General features: G+C 41.3%; 3 protein-coding genes across 7 annotated transcripts; 2 read left to right on the top strand and 1 right to left on the bottom strand.

The window, feature by feature from the left end:
• The first annotated feature begins 346 nt into the window (after positions 1-346).
• Positions 347-8,809, top strand: alox12 (arachidonate 12-lipoxygenase). Of its 2 annotated transcripts, none has more exons than XM_078796221.1 (15): positions 347-2,889; positions 3,477-3,623; positions 3,691-3,892; positions 4,701-4,782; positions 4,854-4,976; positions 5,051-5,157; positions 5,821-5,993; positions 6,083-6,226; positions 6,354-6,434; positions 6,628-6,714; positions 6,818-6,987; positions 7,051-7,172; positions 7,901-8,001; positions 8,078-8,248; positions 8,320-8,809. In XM_078796221.1, the coding sequence occupies exons 2-15, from the start codon at positions 3,477-3,479 to the stop codon at positions 8,497-8,499; spliced, it is 1,890 nt and encodes a 629-aa protein (XP_078652347.1). In that variant the 5' UTR covers positions 347-2,889; the 3' UTR covers positions 8,500-8,809. The 2 variants fall into 2 exon arrangements, with proteins under 2 accessions (XP_078652347.1, XP_057923950.2); XM_058067967.2 differs by having other exon boundaries at positions 6,354-6,557; positions 8,320-8,806.
• On the bottom strand, positions 7,872-13,637 carry LOC131125903 (uncharacterized). 3 transcript variants are annotated; one of them, XR_013629759.1, is made up of 6 exons: positions 13,421-13,637; positions 12,322-12,420; positions 12,142-12,224; positions 11,942-12,068; positions 11,156-11,831; positions 10,935-11,080 (listed from the first exon to the last, which is right to left on the bottom strand). XR_013629759.1 is itself a non-coding variant. In XM_078796216.1 (2 exons), exons 1-2 carry the CDS (start codon positions 11,339-11,341, stop codon positions 8,747-8,749), a joined length of 2,520 nt encoding a protein of 839 aa, XP_078652342.1. In that variant the 5' UTR covers positions 11,342-11,815; the 3' UTR covers positions 7,872-8,746. The 3 variants fall into 3 exon arrangements, 1 of the variants encoding a protein (XP_078652342.1); XR_009129078.2 differs by lacking the exon at positions 13,421-13,637 and having other exon boundaries at positions 12,322-12,746; XM_078796216.1 differs by lacking the exons at positions 11,942-12,068; positions 12,142-12,224; positions 12,322-12,420; positions 13,421-13,637 and having other exon boundaries at positions 7,872-11,080; positions 11,156-11,815.
• Positions 13,051-16,965, top strand: LOC131125979 (BPTF-associated chromatin complex component 1). 2 transcript variants are annotated; one of them, XM_058068086.2, is made up of 5 exons: positions 13,051-13,357; positions 13,801-13,895; positions 14,242-14,459; positions 14,542-14,646; positions 14,868-16,965. In XM_058068086.2, the coding sequence occupies exons 1-5, from the start codon at positions 13,337-13,339 to the stop codon at positions 14,930-14,932; spliced, it is 504 nt and encodes a 167-aa protein (XP_057924069.2). In that variant the 5' UTR covers positions 13,051-13,336; the 3' UTR covers positions 14,933-16,965. The 2 variants fall into 2 exon arrangements, with proteins under 2 accessions (XP_057924069.2, XP_057924068.2); XM_058068085.2 differs by having other exon boundaries at positions 14,239-14,459; positions 14,868-16,964.
• Positions 16,966-20,178: the final 3,213 nt, after the last annotated feature.

Below are 20,178 nucleotides of genomic sequence, written 5' to 3'. Positions count from 1 at the left end.
GATCATTTCATGTGTTTGGAGCGGTTGGATGTTGACGCATTTTTTTTTTTACCCTGTCAGTCACAGTAAGTTTTACATTCAAATACAAGAAGTGGAGTTTTCTCCAGGGTTCCCCCATACAGCGTGATTGCTTTTACTGTCCAATCAAAAATTTGGTGTATACACTAGGGGTGTCACAAGATCTCGCAAGATTAAAAGGCGACATTTCTTATCTAATGGGCACTAGGCCTGTGACAATAATGAATGAAAATTAATTCATTCATTCATTTTCTACTGCTTTTTCCTCACGAGGGTTGCGGGGGAGATCAGAAAGCGCAGGAAAATATGTGCTTTCACTTTTAAATCCCCAAACAAGTAGCTTTGAGAGGTTTTTCCCGAGTCACTTTTGAGAAATTATGTCACCAAGAGGGTTTGCAATGACGCCAGATTCAGCGACAAGAGCCTATCCCAGCTGTCTTTGGGCGAGAGGCGGGGTACACCCTGGACTGGTCGCCAGCCAATCACAGGGCACATATAGACAAACAACCATTCACACTCACACCTATGGACAAGTTGCAGTCACCAATCAACATGCATGGAACATGCAAACTCCACAAAGAGATGGCTGAGGGTGGAATTGAACCCTAGTCTCCTAGCTGTGAGGTCTGCGAACTAACCACTAGACCGCCGTGCCGCCCAATGAATGAAAATGAACAGGAAGAGAGTTCACTCTGTGCATTGGTTTCAGCACCTTGACATGTTACTTCCATAGAACAATGGCATGTACGGAGTGAGCCCTTTTGTCAGTCATACCATCTCTACAGTCACTATGTTACCGGCAGAAGTAGACGCATACTAGAAATTATATTAGAATACAATATATTGTCAGTAGTACTTTTCTTACTAGTAAAGTTAAGATCTCGTCAATTGTCTAGTGACACCCCTAGTACTTACACTAGAACATAAATACATATATAAAGTGTAATTAATTGATTGTATATTGAGAGCCATTATTGTAAAGTCACAGACCAGGGAGCCTAATAATAAGTTTGTTTTTAACCAAAGAAAGTAGAAAATGATCTCAAAGCAGTGCCCTCATGTTTGCTGCCATTTGTTCATTCATTGAAACAATACATACATACATACATACATACGTACCTATGTATACAGTCTACAAGAGTAAAAGATGTTACATAGTGATAAACGACACATACAGTACATGAATTTAGCAGCTGACTGCTTGGAACTAATTGATCCTTAGACTTATTTTATTCTTTTTGTGGTCTTATTTTTTTTTTATGTAACAAATGTAAATAGTGGATGTTGTGCTGGAAGGCTAAAGACTAATGTTATTATTTTGGTGCCGGCAGGAAACCTAAAGGGCATGTGGGGGTGGGAAAGTGGGAAGATGGGGAAGTCCTTTTTTTTTTTTTTTTTTTTTTAAAGAATAAAACATTCTATTTTTAATGTGAAATTTAAAATGATCTCCTGTCACTCGTGGAACCAACGTGGAATCAACAAAAAATTGGTCACATCACTAATATGGTTACTCAGATAAGATTTAGTGTTTTTGTATTTGTGGCGAAAAACAGTTAAATTTTATGCATGCTTGAGACTGCTAATCCGATATTTCAAGTCAAATAGAAAACTAACACACCGAAAAGAAACAAGTTTTTTAGTTCGAAATGGGATCCTGACACTGAGATACAGCACTTTGCAGTGGAATAGTGTAACATTGATGTGTTTAACAAATGCCTGTACAAGCCATTGAGTTCATACAGTAGGTGAATGATGAGCATGCACTTTAGTAATCAGTGGCAATAATAGCCAAGTAGCATCCTTAACTTCACCTTGTTGAGCTGTTTTCTAATCAATCAAGGCCGTGTGTCATCCTTAGAAACACAAGAACAGGATGTATTATAAAAGCTGTCGGATAGACAGAGATGCAAATACATTTGAGTAAACTAGTTTTTAAGGCTTGTAGTGAGCGCTTCTATTTTTGTGAAACCCTTTTGCCGCTCACATTGTCGTTTTTTTTTTTTTTTAAGACATGATTGTTAAGACTGGCTAGTGTTGCAGGCAAATTATAATCACTGTTAGACTAGTGGAGCGAGAAATATGTACTTTTTTTTTTTAATGTGTACATTCAAACCTTGTGTGTGCTTGTAATGTAGTGATTGATTCATCTCGGCATTGGTTGGTGATGCCTTGGACCTCCGAAAAAAAAAAAGGGAGGGACATGAACAAAGCTTCCTCATTTAATATGTTAGTAAAGACGACTAACGTGTCTGTGTTTTCTTTTATATATGGTGAGCTTGGTTTATCATAGAAGTACAGTATTAGTGACATTTTTTTTTTATCACTAGCATGAACACACTTCTATGGCTCAGCGCTGCTAAAGACAACAAATAATTTTACTTTTAAATTCATCTATTTTTATAGCATAACAGAGCTATATTTGCAGTTTTGTCCTGAAATAAACCTTGTCTGGTCATTGAACTGTTTTTTTTTTTTTAAATGAGCTGTTATGTTAGGCTCAAAAAGGCTGCTGAATGTCGTTACATAACGTCACGGGTGCTAGGCCTCAGCAGCTCTGCAATGTGGATCTTATCTGCTAAGCCGGGAACTTCCTATTTCCCATCTGTGTGTGTGTGTGTGTGTGTGTGTGTGTGTGTGTGTGTGAAAATTGAGACCAGTCACCTACCTCACAAAGGAATGGTTGAGGGGTGTGTTCTAGAGTTTAGCAGGGAAGAGAAAGCCAAACCCAAACTTTACTTTCTTGCAAGAGCACTGACCAGGTAAAGTGTTGAATACACTTGAAGAAGTGTTGAAGAAGAAGAAATAAAAGGCAGCAAGAGGGAAAAAGAGTTGGAAATGGGCTCAAGGTTCTGAGGGAAGCAGGAATACACAGTAAGTACAGTACTCCATATGGACATTTCTACTGCTTTTCCTCACGAGGAGTGCTGGAGCCTATCCCAGCTGTCTTCGGGCGAGAGGCGGGGTACACCCTGGACTGGTCGCCAGCCAATCACAGGGCACATATAGACAAACAACCATTCACAGTCACATTCATACCTATGGACAATTTGGAGTCGCTAATTAACCTAGCATGTTTTTGGAATGTGGGAGGAAACCGGAGTACCCGGAGAAAACCCACACATGCACGGGGAGAACATGCAAACTCCACACAGGGTGGAATTGAACCCTGGTCTCCTACCTGTGAGGTCTGCGCACTAACCACTAGACCGCCGTGCCGCCCCATATGGATACTACACATAATAATTTTCACTAATGATTAAACAGCTTTTCTTCCGTGTACTTATCCCTATGAAATGTATTGGACCTTGATCCCAGACTGTTAAATGTGCAAGACGCCTAAAACTGCACTATTTCCTGTGGCCAGCAAGGGAAGGCATTCATCAGTTTTCTCGACATTCTTCATGTCGTGAACTTAACAGAAAGTGTCATGCGCTATACGTTGACAAATGTCTCCTCAGATGGAAAACTACACCGTCACTGTGGCAACCGGCACATCAGAATACTCAGGCACCAGCAACTACATCTATGTGACCCTAGTGGGGGAGATGGGGGAGAGTGAGCGCACCCTATTGGACAAACCAGGCCTGGATTTCTGTCGAGGGGCGGTAAGTGTGTCATGCAATGTCGATATTCAATGGAGGTACATAAATCCGTGACCCTGCCCCCTCTCAGGTGGATGAGTACAAGGTAAGCAGCCGTACCACTCTAGGACCGTTGCTACTGGTCAGACTGGAAAAGGAACGATACTGGGTAGAAGATAACTGGTTCTGCCGCTATGTCACGGTGAAAAGTCCAATTGGAGACCAAGTGCTGATCTTCCCTTGTTATCGCTGGTTTGTGGGAGATGTCATGGTGGAGATACGAGAAGGAACAGGTATGGAAATGGAGCAGTAAATCTGAGGAGAAGAAGTTATTGCGGTGCCGCCCAATGAATGAAAATGAACAGGAAGAGAGTTCACTCTGTGCATTGGTTTCAGCACCTTGACATGTTACTTCCATAGAACAATGGCATGTACGGAGTGAGCCCTTTTGTCAGTCATATCATCTCTACAGTCACTATGTTACCGGCAGAAGTAGAAGCATACTAGAAATTATATTATATATCGGATTCAATTGTTCCCACTGGTTTTGTCCGATATAAGCGAAATCCGTTATATGCGTATACCGGAAAATGTCAGTTTTACGCATATATCGGATTTATATCCGGTATATGCGTAAATCGGATTGTATCCGTTATAAAAAGGCACTTCCTTGACTATGTTTCCAATGTACCTGGACGCGCAGGCAACGCTGCAAACGCTGCAAATGACGTCGTATAGCGGCCTGTCACGATTCGGCGAATCGGAGCGCCACGATGCGGCCATCCGATATATGCGAGGGAAATTTAATGGAAATGCATTGGAACGGGACTGGAGATTTTGTCCGAAATAGGCAAAATCCGTTATAAAAAATCCGATATATGCAATGAATTTTTATTGGAAAAGCATTACAGAAAAATTGGTTCTTTTTTATCTGTTCGTTGTGAGCGAATTTCCGATATATCCGAGTCCGATATATCCAAGGTTGTACTTTTCTTACTAGTAAAGTTAAGATCTCGTCTACTGTCTAGTGACACCCCGAGTACTTACATAAATAAATATGTAAGAAGAATGACAAGAAAATGCACTTCCTGTTCTTCTCAGCCAAGACGCATAAAGAAGACGCCTTGGATGTACTCCAAGCTCACAGAAAAAGAGAACTTCAGGATAGACAGCAGAGTTACAGGTTCCTAAACTCATCCAGAACGGACAAGTCTTCATCACCTTTACTAACATTGCAGTGATATTGTCTGTCAGATGGCAAACTTGGGCTAAAGGGATACCGCAATGTATCGATGCTAAAACGGAAGCAGATTTGCCCCAAGATGTTCGTTTCGACAACGAGAAGAGGAGTGATTTTCAGTATTCCTTACATTTTGCGTAAGTGTTGAACCACAAGTCATAATCGGGAAGTGATGAAAATAAGGCATTTATATGTACCTTCTTCTTCACAGCTTGTTGGAGTTGTCACTGAAGAAACTTGCCATCTGTTTCGGGAATTCTTGGAACAACCTGGATGATTTCAAACAAATCTTCTGGAAACTCCGAAGCCCAATATCTGGTAGGATAGATCCATGGAACGTATACACTGTGACAAAATACAATTGACCTGTCCCTTACCTGGGAATGGTTGCTTTCTTGGCGGGTCGAGTGGTTAGCATGCAGACCAGGGTTCAATTCCACCCTCGGCCATCTCTGTGTGGAGTTTGCATGTTCTCCCTGTGCATGCGTGGGTTTTCTCCGGGTACTCCGGTTTACTCCCAGATTCCAAAAACATGCTAGATTAATTGGTGACTCCAAATTGTCCATAGGTATGAATGTGAGTGTGAATGGTTGCATCCTTCCTATGCCGCCTATTGATTATTACCTGATTCCAGTTCGGGTAGCGCACAGACTTCACAGCTAGGAGACCAGGGTTCAATTCCACCCTCGGCCATCTCTGTGTGGAGTTTGCATGTTCTCCCCGTACATTGCAGGGTTTCCTCCCACATTCCAAAAAAAAAACATGCTAGGTTAATTGTGGTAAATTGTCCATCGGTATGAATGTGAGTGTGAATGGTTGTTTGTCTATATGTGCCCTGTGATTGGCTGGCGACCAGTCCAGGGTGTACCCCGCCTCTCGTCCAAAGATAGCTGGGATAGGCTCCAACACCCCCCGTGACCCTCGTGAGGAAAAGCGGTAGAAAATGAATGAATGAATGAATGGTTGCTTTCTTTGATTCAGAGTACTGCATGGATCATTGGAAGGAAGACTGGTTCTTTGGCTACCAGTGCCTGAATGGCTCCAACCCCAGAATGATCCGCAAATGTAAACAACTACCAGAGAAATTTCCGGTCACAGCTTCCATGGTGCAGAGCTCATTCCCTCCCAGGACCAACCTGGACAATGAACTTAAGGTGTCACGTTTATACAATCAGTCATCTGCGGTAATGATATTAGAAATTTTACCTTGACTGTCCTTCTGCTATATCCTTCTGGTGTCCAGGCAGGGAACATCTTTTTACTAGATTATGTCATCATGGAAAGGCTTCCCAGCAACATAATCAAGGGTCAACGGCAGTACATCGCTGCTCCTCTGTGTCTTCTTTACCAACATCCAGACCAAGGACTCATACCCATTGCTATTCAGGTACCAAGAATTCATATCTTCAAGTATAAAAATAGGGAAAAAATTAGAGATTTATTTGTATTTGTCACTTCCAATTATCCAGTAAGTATAAATGAGTGCCAAGTTGACTAAGGTCTTTTAACACTAGCTGGGGCAAACGCCGGGCTTGGAGACTCCCATTTTTCTACCCAAAGACCCGCACCTCGCCTGGCTACTGGCAAAGATGTGGGTACGTCACTCTGAGTTTCAGATCTTCCAGGTGCTATCTCACCTGCTCAGGACTCACCTGGTGGTGGAGGTGTTTTGTGTGGCCACACTGAGACAGCTGCCGGCTGTACATCCTATTTATAAGGTATATGCACAGAAAAATGAATGTTATATAGCATTAAAATATACAAAAACTGGCCTCTACTTCATCGCAGCTCCTGGCCCCCCATCAGCGATACACACTGGAGATTAACTGTAGGGGGCGCACACAGCTCATCTCTGCAGATGGCATCTTTAAACGGGTGAGACGTGGGGGAATTCAGTCCCCAAAATAGTGATACAGATTCAATTGTTAAAATGATAATGGGAGAACAATGGAGGACGTTCATTATGGTGGTCGTGTAGGTTGTGTCTACAGGTGGTGATGGTCTGCTCATTCTGGCCCAAAGGGACTACAAGGATCTCACCTACCGCTCACTTCAACCATACTTGGATTTTACTGATAGAGGAGTTTCTCAGCTCCCTAAGTATTACTACCGAGAACACAGTCTGATGCTGTGGGAGGCCATACACAGGTAACTGCAGTGTTCTATGTTATGGTACTTCAATAACTACAGTATTTTTTTTCCCTTCATCAGCTATGTATCACAGATGGTGAGCTTGTTCTATCAGTTTGACCAAGATGTACATCAGGACCCAGAGCTCCAAGCCTGGATCAGAGACATCACTCAAGTGGGCTTCATGGAGCTCCCCAACTTTGGTCAGTATCACACAGCAGGAGCATCCTTCCTACGCCGCCTATTGATTATTACCTGATTCCAGTTCCAGAGGGTTCAATTCCACCCTCGTCCATCTCTGTGTAGAGTTTGCATGTTCTCCCCGTGCATTGCAGGGTTTCCTCCCACATTCCAAAAAAAACATGCTAGGTTAATTGTCGACTCTAAATTGTCCATAGGTATGAATGTGAGTGTGAATGGTTGTTTGTCTATATGTGCCCTGTGATTGGCTGGCGACCAGTCCAGGGTGTACTCCGCCTCTCGCACAAAGACAGCTGGGATAGGCTCCAGCACCCTCCACGACCCTCGTGAGGAAAAGCGGTAGAAAATGAATGAATGACCCTGGACAGGTCGCCAGCCAATCACAGGGCACATATAGACAAACAACCATTCACACTCACATTCATACCTATGGACAATTTGGAGTCGCCAATTAACCTAGCATGTTTTTGGAATGTGGGAGGAAACTGGAGTACCCGGAGAAAACCCACGCATGCACTGGGAGAACACGCAAACTCCACACAGAGATGGCTGAGGGTGGAATTGAACCCTCGTCTCCTAGCTGTGAGGTCTGCGCGCTAAACACTAGACAAAAATAAAATCATGCTTTCCAAAAATAACCTCAGCATTAAAGCTGCTGTTACGCTTCCTTTCATGACTCAATATTCTTTCCGAACCCGGAATGTTCCATGATTCTGTAAATGTATTTCAGGTCTTCCTAGTGAGCTGAGCAGCAAAGAGGATCTCTCCACCTTGCTTGCAGTCGTCATTTTCACCAGCTCAGTCCAGCATGCCGCTTCTAACAATGGCCAGGTACCCAAAACAGATCCTTGAGGAACCCTTGTCCATTGTGATCCACTTCTAACCCACGCTCTTTGGTTTTTTGTAGTTTGACTGGTGTGCATGGATACCAAACACCCCTTGCACCATGAGACAGCCACCCCCGTCAGACAAAGATGCCGTTACCATGGAAATGATCATGGCCACCCTTCCTGATGTCAGTCAGTCATGTGTGCAGATGGCAATCACATGGCATCTTGGAAGAGCACAACCCGATGCGGTATGTCACTCATTCCTGATGTTCAAAAGCACTACCTTCATCTTCATCTACTTTGTTTCTCCTTTGGCTAGATTTTTTTGGGTCAATACACAAAGCAGCACTTCACAGAGGGGCCGGCTCTGGAGCTGATTGACAGATTTAGAAAGGATCTGAAAGAAATCGAAGACCACATCCTGAGTCAGAACGACGGACAGGACCTGCCGTATCTTTTTCTCTTACCCAGTCGTGTAGAAAACAGCATCACAATATAAAAAAAAGACAATCTTCACCTCATGTATGCATCAGCGATTTATGTAATCAACATTTGTAGTTCTTTATATAAAGAAATATTGCAATAAGTATTACCAGTGTACAGCAGTCTGTCTCGTTTTCTGTGATAACCGACATTGGCCACTGTGTGCATCACGCACACCAGTTCCAAAGTCTGGTTTCATGTTTAAAATGAGTCTTCTGTGGTCTGAATCAGTGTTGTGGACATCATCAGTTCTGCTTGTTCCTCTACTTCCAAATGGACTTCACCTTATTCAAGATGGACGTGATGGCAGGTTTAGTGGTTTGGCTGTCTGTGGCCATGTCAAGAGTGGAACCGGGACAACAACCACCATCCAAAAGATTTGGCCGTATCTTCCTTGAACGGCTCATTTTCCACCTTTTCCAAAGTGACTTCCTTCTGGAATTAAGTGCTCCTGGTTGCATCTCTTCTTGAAGAGTAGGTTCTGATGAATGCTTCTTGTTTTGTTTTCCTTCTAATAACTGGTAGCTGCAAGAGGAAGGTACAGACAGGGTTCCGGTCTCTGGTGAATCCTGCAGACCCATTGAGGAACTGTCAACCTCGTCTTTGGACTGTTTTGTTTCATTACAGATCAGGTCGCCAGTCATGGCGGCACTCTCTAAGGATTCCACGGAACTCCTTTCAGGGACGTAGACACGGACAGCATCACAGAGTCCCTGTCTGAGCGAGCTTTCTAATTTTTTGGAAAACTCCTGTCTGAAGATGTTCTCAAAGATACTATAGATGTTGTGTTCAGGTGCATCCTCTTCAGACTGGAGAAGACTGAGCCCAGACTGAGCCTGCACTTTGTCCGCCTCTGTTGTTCCCAGTTTACTGTCAGGAATGGATGACAAGCCGATAGAATTGCAGGACAATACTTCTTCTGTTTTTTCCTCCGAGATATTTGGAGTTGTTTTTTCATAGTTCTTGAGCATGTTTGCCTTCTCAAGTGCGGATGAAGCAGGTGTAGTGGGATGGGATTGAGCCATCACAGACTCCAAAAATGGAGTGGAAAGCCCAGAGGACGTTTCTCCCTCGAAGGCGCAGAAATCCTCCACGACCATGTTCTCCGAGATATCTGGATGTTTCTCCTCTTTGCTGACACATGTGCTTACGTCTTCTTTCTCGATGATGGAGGATGGATCATCGAAGGAATCTACAAGCTCAGCATCTTCTGAGCTTGAAATCCCAGAATGTGACTCCACATCAAAAGCACTGTCTTCCTCGTTTTTTTCTCCTACATCTTCTTTATTTGAGCTACCATCATGTAGAACATTCTCAGTATTTCCTCCATGATTACCTTTGGCTCTCTTGCCCTTCTTTTTGCCAGATCGAGACTTCCACATGGACTTGACTTTTTTCACAATGGTTTTTCCAGCTGTCTTTGTAACTTGGCTGGCCGAATCAAGGGTGTAAACCACAGGGTGAATAACGTGACTGATAATATTTCTGGCCTTCTCAATGATGGGAGAGGAAGTGGAAGAACACGGCAGAGGAGAACCTGCCTCTCCGGTGTAATCCAATTGGTGTAAAAGCCTGGACGTGGATCGAGCCTGAGACATACAACCATCTTTTCTTGCTTCTTCCTCAGAGGCGTCTTGAAGTTTCTCATCCATTACATTTAACGAAGAGCCTGTCATCCCGGCGTCCATAAACGAGGCGGACTTGTCTGCTTCCTCTTCCTCAGACATAAATGCTTTACCAGGTACCATGTTTTTAATGGCAGATGAACGTGCCACCCCGGTGGCGATAACACGGGAGCCATATTCTTCCATCTTCTCCCGGTTGGCTGAAGAAGCCGAAGAATTGGCATCCCCGGTCTCCTCTAAAATGGGCGACAGCATCGGGGTCAACTGCATTTCAAACCTGCAGAGCTCCTCCACCGCATCTTCATCCAAGATTGATCTCTTGATCTTATTTGTAGACAAAGAGGAAGCAGGTTCATTAGATGCTGATGCAAGCCTTGATTGTTCAGGAGGTTCCTGATCGTCTATGGAAGAGGAAACAGATTGAGCTTCCGGGTCCTCTGAAGTGTCGTCTGCGTCTTTATCTAGACCCTTCCACACTGACCGGACTTTTTTAGCAATTGTTTTGCCGGCTGTTTTGGTAACTTCGATGGTATCCACCATAGGCTGAATGACTTGGTTGATCATACTCATGGCCTTCTCAATGATGGGAGAAGAATCATCTAACGGCTGTAAAGTACCTGCTTCCTCATTGCTGTTAACCACCTGGTTGTACTGCAAGGTATGCCTATCAGGCCCTTCCCCGTCCTTACGTGACATGGCGGACTCTTCCTTCATTTCCTCCTTGGGCTGCTCGGCAAACATGAGCCTCTCGTTAAAAAAGTCCTTAAGATATTCCTTAATTTTCTGCTGAGTAACATTGCCGTACGAGGACTCGTCAATGTAACTATCCGAGTTGGAGCGTTCCTCCGCGTCCCATAGAGCAATGAGCTGCCTCAGCTTTGCAATGTCTGCAATGCTTTTCTCCACAATGCTCTTGATGATGTTGTTGATCTTGTCATCCCTCTCTTTGTCCTTTTGGCTTAAAGATCGATCCTGTAGGACACACAGCTGATTAGTATGATCTTTTTTAGATAAATGATGCAAATAGTCATAAGGTTGTTTCGTTACCTGATTCACTTCTGAAATGTGCATATGATCTCCAAGCATCCCTCGCTGTACAAAAAAATCTTTGAGGCATTTCTGAGTGTTGAGAAGGTCAAAAATACCATACGGCGATAACTGGCTCTTCTCTGTGATTTTTCTCAGGTGATTTTTCTTGAAACTTGCTGTCATTTTGGCTTCCATGGCCTTCATCCCTTTTCTAAGATTTTTTTTTTGTTTTAGGAAGACAATATTTGTGTGACAGTCACAAACCTATTCTTTCGCTTTGATCAAAGCCATGCAAAGGAGATTGAAGAATGACATCGGCATATTTTGTCATGAAGGCATGACATCAGCATTTTTTTTGTCATCAAAGCGTGATGACTAATAATGAGGTTTCAAATGAGCAATGAGTCGAGTTTAACTCCAAAGCATCCAATCACAAACGACAGACATAAACTTACAAAGATGGCTACCTTCAATGTACAAAAGTAGTATTCAAACATGATGATTTTTTTTTCAGTAAATTCCATTGTTTGACTTATCCAATGTATTTGTTCTTTTGGCAGATTTAAGTGAATATACATATATTTTTCTATTATGCTCAGCTCTCTGTTAAGTAAACAAAATCATTAAAAATAAAGTAAGCCTCCTGTGACTTTCAGCTCCTTTCCAGCAGGTGTCACTAATGCACCAGGTAAGCCTAAACAAGACAAATAAAAAAAAAGTATTCTCACCACAATCAATATTGCAAGTCAAGCTCCTACAAGTGAAAGAGTCACATGGAGAGGAGCCTTAAAAAATTTGTATTACCTTTTTCCGGTTGAGTGTCATCTGACAGCAGGAGAAGATACCAAGTACAATGTAGATGGCTGCTGCAATGAAGCAGTTGACAGCCACTTTGTCGTACAGCTCATAGATCTTCTGTGGGGGGTTTGAGCTGTGGGCGAACATGCGATTCTTACCGTATTTACTTTTCTGCTGTGGTATATATTGAACAGTGGAATGCTCACTCCTGTTGGGTGTCTTCCTTTCTTATAGGAACATCCTCAATCAGTACAGCCGAGTGTGTGATGAAACAAATCCCAAGTATGGCCTTCCGGTGGTAATTTGGACAATTACAAAAACGACAGTTAGATGTGCAATTTCAGGAAATTTCAGACTTTTTAATGAGAAAACAAATTTCCACTCACCAACATGATGAACCCCCACACACTCAACACGAATCCACAAGCGGCCAGTTTTGGGGCACAGATCAATCCACGCATCATGGACACACTTCTGCTTGAGGACTGCAACAGAAGACACGCACTTGACGGTTCACACAGAGTCATGTGACTGCATACGGAAACGTTAAAAAATGATTCGGTCTTCCATGTTTAATGGACTTTAGAATAACACAGAAAAAGCAAATAAGAACAATAAAATAAGAACGAAGAACATTCTGCACTACATGAGGAAAAAGAAAGCAATAATCTACACTATTCAATCACGTGGCCTTCAGAGGTGGGTCGATCGACTCAAATATGAAATAATCGATACCAGTGTTATATTGGATCGATACTAACGCAAGAGGATATATATATATTTGTTGTGTGTATAAATTAGTGACACACGTCACAAATTCATTCAATGAGATTACAAATTTCGATACTGATCCTGTTGTATCGGATCGATACCAGACTGTAGCGAAATCAGCCAACCGACGTACAGTATAGCTTACGTTGCGTTCAGGTAATGTCGGAAATATAACTCTTGTTACCGCTGAAGCATTTCTAGCTGTTATGTATTTTATATTACTGGTAAAAGTAATCTAAAAAAAGTAAGTAAAATTAATAGTTGAACCATTCACTCTGTTTCTTATGAAATGTTATCCCTCTATCTGAAGCAAAGTTTCACCTAAGTTACATTTACGAGGGGCAGCGAAGACAGCACACGTCTTCGGCTTGTATTCGGTTTCAGAATCCAAATATACATATTTCTTGCTGTGGTGGAGGCATTATTTAGACAAATCAATATGCAACGTTTTGCTCGGATGCTGGACTTTTGCTAATGGCGACACAAACAGCAGAAAAGAGACCGTGAGCTGTTAGCTAGCTCGCTATTGATAGCACTGCTCAATGCCGTGTGGCTACATTGTTGTTAGCATATTAGCTGCCGCCTAAAAACGACGTTGAACACAAGCCGTATTGTCTCTCTCTCTCCAAGATGACATCGGCCTCTACTAAAGTAAGTCATTCGGACACAAAGATGTAGCTTGAAGGAACAGAATAACTTTTTGAACTTGCTCACCTAGCATGCTAGTCGCTGGAGACACAAGCTCCTCAGTTGCACGCGCGCTGCAGCTGTGTATACTTTGATTTTAACCCTAATTAACTAATTAATCACTATGCTTTTAGGTTTTATGTTGGGGGCGAGGGGTGGTTGCTTGTTACTATTTAACTCTATTATTAACAATTAAAGTCGTCTTCATTGTTATTCAGTGCAGAGAAGGTATCCATGACAACACTGTTCATCCTTCCTCATTAGCTTTCAATGTAGCACTTGTTGTCATGCTCTTCCTATCTCCATAGTGTTAGACCCGAACAATGCTCCCATCATTCTATTAAAAGTGGTGCATCTACAGTAAAAAAAAGAACATTGAAGCCAATAAAATGTTTGTGTGTGTGTAGGTTGGAGAAATCTTCTCTGCAGCCGGGGCTGCTTTCACTAGGCTTGGAGAACTCACCATGCAGCTTCACCCAATGGCTGAGTCCAACCCTACAAGGTAACATATCACAAAACACCACATTATGTTCCAAGGTCTTCAGCCAATGGCAAAAACAGAATGAAACCTCATAAAACTCCCAAAACATGTTTATTTTTGATATCCTAAACCAGTGATTCTTTACTGGTGGGTTTGTGACCCCAAAAGGGAGTTTGCTGGGAAGCTGTTTACATTTGGTCGCGGGTCTTTTCCTGGGCAAATACAAATATCATAGAAAACACCTCGCTTTCTGATCTGCAGTTTCATTCTTATGCCACCATAAGGTGCATGTGTGGACCTAAATTTTTAACTTTCCAATTAAAATATGAGATAATTTAGAAGTTTGTTGCCATCGTCCTACCAGCAGTCAGACAAAGAGTCCAGTGAAGAGGAAGTATGAAGAGAGCCATCGAACCTGCTCTACAAGCCCACAAAAGGCAGTGAAGAAAGTCACCGTCCTCGCTGGTGCCGCCATGACGACACCGGGCACTCCTACCGCGACCGTATCTGTGCCCACGCCTCACGTTGTCACGGCGATGGTCCAGCAGGGCAGCCAGTCTACTACAAAGAAGCGGAAAACTGCAGGTGAGCAACAACCCCACGTGTTTCATTGTGTTGGTAGAAAGTAATCAAGTATGTGTGTGTGTGTGTGTGTGTGTGTGTAAAGATGTGACCCTCAGTGCCCTGAACGACTCGGACGTCAATAGCGACCTGGTGGACATCGAGGGAATGGGCGAAGCATGCAACTCCAAAAAGATCAACTTTGATCAAGGTGCCTTCAATTTTTGTAGCATCATCATTGATGCAGTTTCACTATGCAATATCATTCTCTGTCCGCTGTTAACTACTAGACAAAAATTATGTTTCTGAAAATGTGACGCTTTGGAGCAGCACTCGGGTCCAATCAGCTTATCACGTTAGCTTTAAAGAAAAATACAAAAATATTATACACACACATGAAGAAATACTTCTATTTCTCTTGTTTTGCTGTAGATACCTTGAACTTGGACTCCAGTCTCATCATGAACTCCAGCGATCTTCCTTTGCTGTCCCGCTGATGTTTGAGGAAGACCCCCCCCCCCCCCCACTGAAAACAAGTCATCATCATCAAGCAAGCAAAGACAATCGCGAGAATGTGGCATCATTCTTTATTTATTTTGTCTTACTTTTTGACATTTTCCCTCTTCTGTTATTAATTCTTAGAGAAAATGCAATGCAATTCCTGGTGAGCTATTATGAAATAACAGCAACTTAGTTAAAATTCTAAAGGCATTTTTAGAGATGTTCAGACGGGGGGACATTTTTGCATAATAACGCCGAATAGATTTTGTCAATGTAGTATACATAGGTTAATATACAGTGGTGTGAAAATGTGTTCCTGATTTCCAATTTTTTTTGTCACAGTTAAATTTTTCAGCTCAAGCTAATTTAAATATTAGTCAATGACAACACAACTGAAATGTAGTTTTTAAATGAAACTTTTTGTATAAACAAAATCCAAACCTACATACATAAGTGATGAAACAACTGCAATCAAGCGTTTGCAATGAGCCTCCTGGAGGAATTTTGGCAGAATCATCTTTGCAGAATTGTTGTCATTCAGCTACATTGGAGGCTTTTCCAGTATGAATTCTCAATAGGATTCAGGTCAGGACTTTGACTAGGCCACCCCGAAGTCTTCAGCCATTCAGAGGTGGACTTGCTGGTGTGTTTTGGATCATTGTCCTGCTACAGAACCCAAGTTGGTTTCAGCTCGAGTCTTCCAGGTCCTCAAGCGGAAAAACAGCCCCAGACCGTCACACTGCCACCATCATCTTTTACTGTTGGTGTGATGTTCTTTTTCTGAAATGCGGTGTTACCGTCATGCCTGATGTATAAACTATTGTCTCGTCAGACCACAAGAGTATTTTACCAAAATTTATTGGGGATCATCAAGATGATTTGTGGCAAACTTGAGACAAGTCTTTTTGTTAAGCAGTGGTTTTTGTCTTGGGCAATTTTTGTCCAGCATCTTTGTTGTGGTGGAGTCATGACCACTGACCGAGGCAAGCGATGCCTGCAGTTTTTTGGTGGCTGTTTTGGGGTCTTTTGTGACCTCTTGTATGAGTCGTCACTGTGCGCTTTGGGTCATTTTTGTTGGCCGGCCACTCACCACTGTTCCATGTTTTGGCTCTTACTGTGGTTTGCCGGAGTCCCAAAGCTTTACAAATGGATTTATAACAATTCCAGACTTTCCGGATCTGAATCTCAGCTATGTTTGTTCCACACAGGGCTGTGTTTATGGATATTTTTTTTTCCTGTTAAAAAGTTTCATTTAAAAACTGCATTTTGTATTCAGTTGTGTTGTCATTGACTAATTAAACATGTTTGATGATCTGAAACATTTAAGTGTGGAAAAACATGCAACAAAACGAGAAATCAGGAAGGGAGCAAACACTTTTCACTACACTATCTGCAGAAAACATCTGCATTTTAGATTGTTTTAGTGTGATGTCTAATTAGATATCTCATTACTGAATTAATTTTTACAATATGCAGAATAAAAAGATGGGGGGGGGGCAAAAATGGCCTCACTTTGGACAACCCCTGCTGTGGTGTAATAAAGTCACATTATGTCATAAAACTGATTTTCTACATGGTGTACTTTGACAGAGTTTTCATTTTCGGAATAAATATTGTTTAGACAAGCTTGCTGTGGTCAAACGAGGATAAGGAAATTGCCCACTTGTGGACACATTCCCACACTTTGTCCAGTTTAGTCGAAATGTGACATTATTTAAACATGTTAACAATTTCAACCTCAACAAAGATGTTGAAATATAAAATCCGAAATTTTAAAAAATGAGTGAGAAATTTAGGTTTTGTAATATTTTTAATAAATTCTCAATGAAATAGTGAAGATAGAAATGTTTTCGTTTTTTAAAAAGGTGTGTGTGTGTGTGTCTGACAGGAGCAGCACACAACATACTGGCAATGCACAAACAACAAAATACCAGTAATGATGTGCTGCTAAAGCCGGACACACAAAAATTACATTGACTTCATCCAGCACGTTGGTGAAAACATAATAAAATCATGCAAAAAATAAATAAATAAAATGCTTCAGGCTGGTATCTGAGGATCACCGTCACAAGAATCACAATAAACATTGAAAAGTGATTTTTTTTCCAGTATGCAGACTTTTTGTATTTAATTAAAATATGCATGTTTTAAAATCAAAGAAAAAAAATGGGACTGGGAAAGGATTCCATCTCACTCTCACATACACACACACCATACACACACACAAACACAATGCAACTTCAACACAGATTGTTAAGCATTGTTTGATAAGAACAGCAACTATAAAAAAAAATATGTATATACATACATTTCCATAAGGGTAAGCACTTTCAAGCAGTAAACAAAGTTATTATGAAATACATTGTCATTATCTTAAGTATGAGGCTTTACAAACAGGAGTGTCCAAACATTTTCCATTGTGTATTGAAAAATCTAAGGATGTGCGGGGTGCCAATATGCCACTCTGGATGTTTAAAAACATCAAACACGCAAAATAATTAATCTCATGAGGGTCGAGTTATGCTACTGTTGTGATTATAGTTGACAAAGACATCCTCTTATAATGTGGTTTGTTCTTATTATATTCTAACTGTTGTCACCTTTTAAATAATTAACATATTTAAAAATGTAATGCTTGTGAGCATGTGTATCCTGGCAAAGACTATTCACATGTTTAAAATCAGAAATCAAACAGAAAAAACACAGGTGCCATTTGGGGGGGGGGGGGGGGGGGGGGTGGTGGACCATATTCGTGTTTTCGTGTTTTTCTGTACATGTGTCATGGAACCAAAAAAAAAACCACAAACCCTAGGCATAATATGGCCCCTCTGCACTACAATATTAGATACTGGTGCTAGAAATAAAAATTACTATAATAGCCATACATGTCAAAATTTCAAGCATCTTACCAAAAATGACACCCCAAATGTCATGTAACCTGTAGAAAAAAAAGAAATAAAAACAAGACCATCATTAACACTTGAATTGAAAATTGAATGGAAAATTCTAGTAAAGCCTATTGGATCTCTTTCACATTCACACACTGTGAGAGGATGGTGGGAGGGGGGTCAGAGGTCAGCGGTGTGGTCGTCAGGGCGCACCGTGGCAGCACATCAGGATTTGGAGTGACAATGTGTGCAAAACATGATGTGCTGCTAGGGCGCACCCCACATCACTTTGTGACCATCATCAATATCATCCAGCACACAACACACACTCTTCTTGTTCTTCACTTCAGCTACACAAAGACACCGGCATTATTTCATACAGCACAATTGACTTAAAAAAATACATATACATATAATTGGGACTGAATTAAATTAAATAAATATTTTTATTTGATTGGTATTCCCATACTTTTTCCAATATGTGCACATCTTTAAAAAGAAATTGTTGTCAATTCATGTGAAAAATCCTGGTGTACACACATAACACATATGGCATAAAAAAACAAAATAGTTTTAGATGACATTAAAAAAAACAGGTGAACTGTGCAGAAAGGGCTGGAAGGCAGGAGTGGTACCCACCCCCCCCACACACACACATACACACACACTTCAGGAAGTCATGACACAGTGTATGAAGAACATTGTATTCATTTGCAGAAAAACTGCACCTCCATAATTTTTCTACTTGTTAACAAGACAGATTAACTTAATAGAATTTTCCAGAAATGTTGCTGAATATTTTCCTGGTGGTAGTAGTAGTATTAGTATAAATACACAGATACTGATGTTCCAGGAAATAACTTAATTAAACAGCATACTAAATTTTAACATATATCACAAAACAAATGTACAGTGCTTATTTGGAATCCATATATACATTTGTATGGGTATCGATATATATATGTTTCCCTTTTAAAAAAAAAAAAAAAAAGCCTAATCATCTAAAAACAGTTGGGGCAGTCAGTAGGCCAAATGATGGACTAGTACTATTAATATTATTAATTATAATGATATCTGTTGAAAGTTGGCTTTCAAATGTGATGTGAACCATAACCACTGCTGTTCCTCTGACTTGTCATGAAGTGTGGAATCAAGCATGCAGCAACACTCCTATTTCACACACATCCTTTTCCACCAGCTATTGGAGCAGGGGTGTCCAAAGTGATAATGGAAGGAGGAGAAGATGAAATGTTTATGCTTCTAATACAAATAATAATAACACACTTTGTCACCTATAACACTAACATGCAGGCTGCTTCATAATTGTATGTATAGATTTTTTAGCATATCTATATGGGTTGGTTTTAACCTGTTTCAAAAATAAATAAACAAAAAATGTTCATTTTTCAAAATTTCACAACCCTGTATTTCATTACCGACAGATAAATGGAAAAATTCAAAATCAATTAAAAATGACATTTTGCATGAAATCAGAAAATAAACAAATGTGGGTTTTTTTCTAACTTTAAAAATGAAGAGAAGGCCTGGGTGCAACACACTTGTCTATTTTTTCCCCCACGCAAGGGCAGGCCCCTAATAAACACATCAAAAAGTTCAATGTTAGACAATGAATAGTACAAAGCAATAATATATTTACATATACAAATTAATGACATTAAAAAAAAAGAAAACTGTGAAATAGAAAGAAGTCCCGCTGGATCAGTTGGCACAGATGACTGAAGGTGACTGGGGAGGGGGGGTTACAAAGAAAAAAAAAACATGGAGGAGGGGTAAAGGGGGGGAAAAAAAGAGTGCAAGTAACATTGCGGTGGAGGGAAAGTCAGAAAGAAAGAAACATAGAAGAAGAAAAAGAAGAAACAGGCCTCCTGCTCTCATTCAGAGGCCATTTTAACAGAGGAAAAAACACACACACTTACCGTCTGCTGCTGACATTCTACAACAATGAATGAACTATGATGTACGACATTAACACAACCTGACAATACAACAACAAAAACACAATGTTTGCATTGATGCCACAAAGATGTTCCACAAGGTCAATGCAAACACTCTGATCAAAGCAAGAAGGAGAAAAGGGAGGGTGGAGTGGGGTGGGGTAGGGTGTGGGGTGAAAGAAGAAAAAAAAAAAAAAAAGGATGTTGACCTCCTGGCCGTGTGCTGCTCCTCGGCACCTCCTCGCTGGAGCCCCGGCTGCGCACACTGAGCCAACAAGGAGGCTCGGCAGGCCTTAAAAAACTATGAAGCTGCAGCCTTTTTCCCCCGGCCATCACTTTCTACATGAGCACATGGAGCACAGAAAAATCTGGGAAAAAATTGAGGGCACCCCCGAGGGT

Source organism: Doryrhamphus excisus, linkage group LG2 (assembly GCF_037039965.1).
Source record: "Doryrhamphus excisus strain RoL-2023G ecotype Guam linkage group LG2, RoL_Dexc_Guam_v1.1, whole genome shotgun sequence".
In the NCBI taxonomy this organism is placed as follows: Eukaryota; Metazoa; Chordata; class Actinopteri; order Syngnathiformes; family Syngnathidae; genus Doryrhamphus; species Doryrhamphus excisus.
The sequence above is the reverse complement of the archived record's forward strand: the minus strand, read 5'-3'. Positions and strand labels throughout refer to the sequence as shown.